This window comes from Bombus huntii, chromosome 8, assembly GCF_024542735.1.
Source record: "Bombus huntii isolate Logan2020A chromosome 8, iyBomHunt1.1, whole genome shotgun sequence".
NCBI lineage: Eukaryota > Metazoa > Arthropoda > Insecta > Hymenoptera > Apidae > Bombus > Bombus huntii.
The window spans coordinates 7,689,311-7,691,307 of record NC_066245.1 but is presented as its reverse complement, the minus strand read 5'-3'; the positions used below and the strand labels follow the sequence as shown (position 1 = coordinate 7,691,307).

General features: G+C 47.1%; 1 protein-coding gene across 1 annotated transcript; it reads right to left on the bottom strand.

Annotated features, from left to right (window-relative positions):
- Positions 1 to 228: 228 nt before the first annotated feature.
- On the bottom strand, positions 229 to 1,402 carry LOC126868956 (GS homeobox 1-like). Its single transcript, XM_050624984.1, has 2 exons — positions 1,138 to 1,402; positions 229 to 1,015 (listed from the first exon to the last, which is right to left on the bottom strand). The coding sequence occupies exons 1-2, from the start codon at positions 1,400 to 1,402 to the stop codon at positions 249 to 251; spliced, it is 1,032 nt and encodes a 343-aa protein (XP_050480941.1). The 3' UTR covers positions 229 to 248.
- Between the last annotated feature and the right edge of the window lie 595 nt (positions 1,403 to 1,997).

Genomic DNA, 1,997 nt, shown 5'->3' with positions numbered 1-1,997 from the left:
TATTTTATTCTCTTTAAAAATTAGATTAAAAATATACAGCGTTCACACACATTCTCTCTCTCTTTCTCTCTCTCTCTCTCTCTCTCTCTCTTCGTCTCTCTATCTTCCTATTATTCGTACAAAAATATATCTACAATATTTACAAGGCTCAGATAGAACTGTATTTACAACGACAGCGTAATGGAAAAACACGGAACGTGGTCGCAAAAAATCCTTTAGCACAGCGATCCTACCCCGTATTTTGTTCTTTACGAGTTGACGATTCTTTCTACGGTATGCTTGGTGCATCCTATGGCTCTAAACACAGGCCCGACAGCAGTGTCCTGAATCGTATTCTGATAAAAGGTCGAGCCATCGATCCGTCGCTTTTTATCGTCCGCTTCCTCGGCCATATCGCCCATATTCCTCTTCAAACCTCTAGATAAATTGTGAACGTTCCTCTCGTAACAATCGGCCATCACACCGACCCTCGAAAGATTTAATTTCTCCTCCGTTTCCTGCAAGAACCGTTGCGCACTGTCTGTCACGGGCAACGTTGGAACCGACTGCTCGAAACGATCGGCTATGGAATTCGACGATTCCTCGTGGCTGATCGTATCGGCGGACTTGTCAGCCGCGTCCATTTTCTCGTTTTTCATCGATTTCTCATCGTCCTGCTCGCATTTCCGACTCGATGCATCGTCGCTGCAGCCCTCCTTCTTCTTCCCGCATGTTCTCAGACAGCAACATTTCTGACTCTGACCGGAAGGTAGATCCTCTTTCTTGTATTTTACTCTGCGGTTTTGAAACCAAATTTTCACTTGTTTCTCGGATAACCTTAGATTCGTCGCGATCTCGATTCGTCTGAGTCGCGATAGGTACATGTTCGAAGCAAACTCGCGTTCCAGTTCCAATAATTGGGTACTCGTGAAGGCTGTCCGAATCCTCTTGGAGCTGTTGTTGATGGAGTTCGGTGACTTCGGCGGAGGCGTCGGGGTGCTGTTACGCGAGGGTGATTCGCACGGTGCTGAAACATCTTAAAGAATACGATCCCGTTAGCATTGAAACTTTCCTAGAACATTTACGATGAATTCCTCTTGCAAGAAGGAAATTCTACTTCGAAGAATTTTATATCAAAGAATAGCGGGAGATATTTACCCGAAAGTTTGCTCGTAGAAGTATTTAAAGGCGATGGAGGACTCTGGCCAGGGACCGGTCGCAAGCTTCCCAAAGCGGGTGGACTAATTGGAACCGGAACGGGCATGACCGGTGGTCTCGGTACAGGTCTTATCGGCTGATAACCCAGACCCAGGTTGAAGAAATTGAACATATAGCTCGGCAATTGATTACCGTAATACGGCAACGGGTACGCAGGTGGCGAATTATTTCCGATTAATGAGTCCACGAGGAAACTTCGCGACATGCTGTTAGTGTATCTTCTATAGGCGTTAAACTTAGTCTGTACGGTCCTCTTCGATCAGGATGAACAACACTCGACTCGAAGCACTAAATAATCCTCCAGCCACTGAAGCGTTACTGTGCACAATCTCTCAATCGATTCGCTGGATTTCACCTGGTCGTTCGAACGATATCGTTGCATTCAATATCACCGAGGCCGCTGCTAACTTTAAGATATTCCTTCGTGCGAACCTTTGAACGATTAGAGTGGATGTTCCGGGATGGTAAATGGTACGAAAAAGACTTTCAAGACGAGATCCTCACAGTTCGATAGTATAACGTGCTCTGCACCCAGAAGGACCACCGCTCAAGCATATATACGGGGTGTTAACTCCACCCAGGGGTTGGTTTCTTTCAGGGCCCCTTTTGTACGGGGCCCCGCCCTTTCTCGAGGGTGCCCCCTTTCGATTCACCCTAAACGCGCGCGGGGACCAAGCGGCTCGCTTCCCCTGGGATCGACACCGAGTAGGGCATTTTCTCGCAACGCTAATTCGACGGGTGGCTAATATATCCGGAAACTTTATACTACCTCCGTACCCATCTTTCAACTATTATTGGCC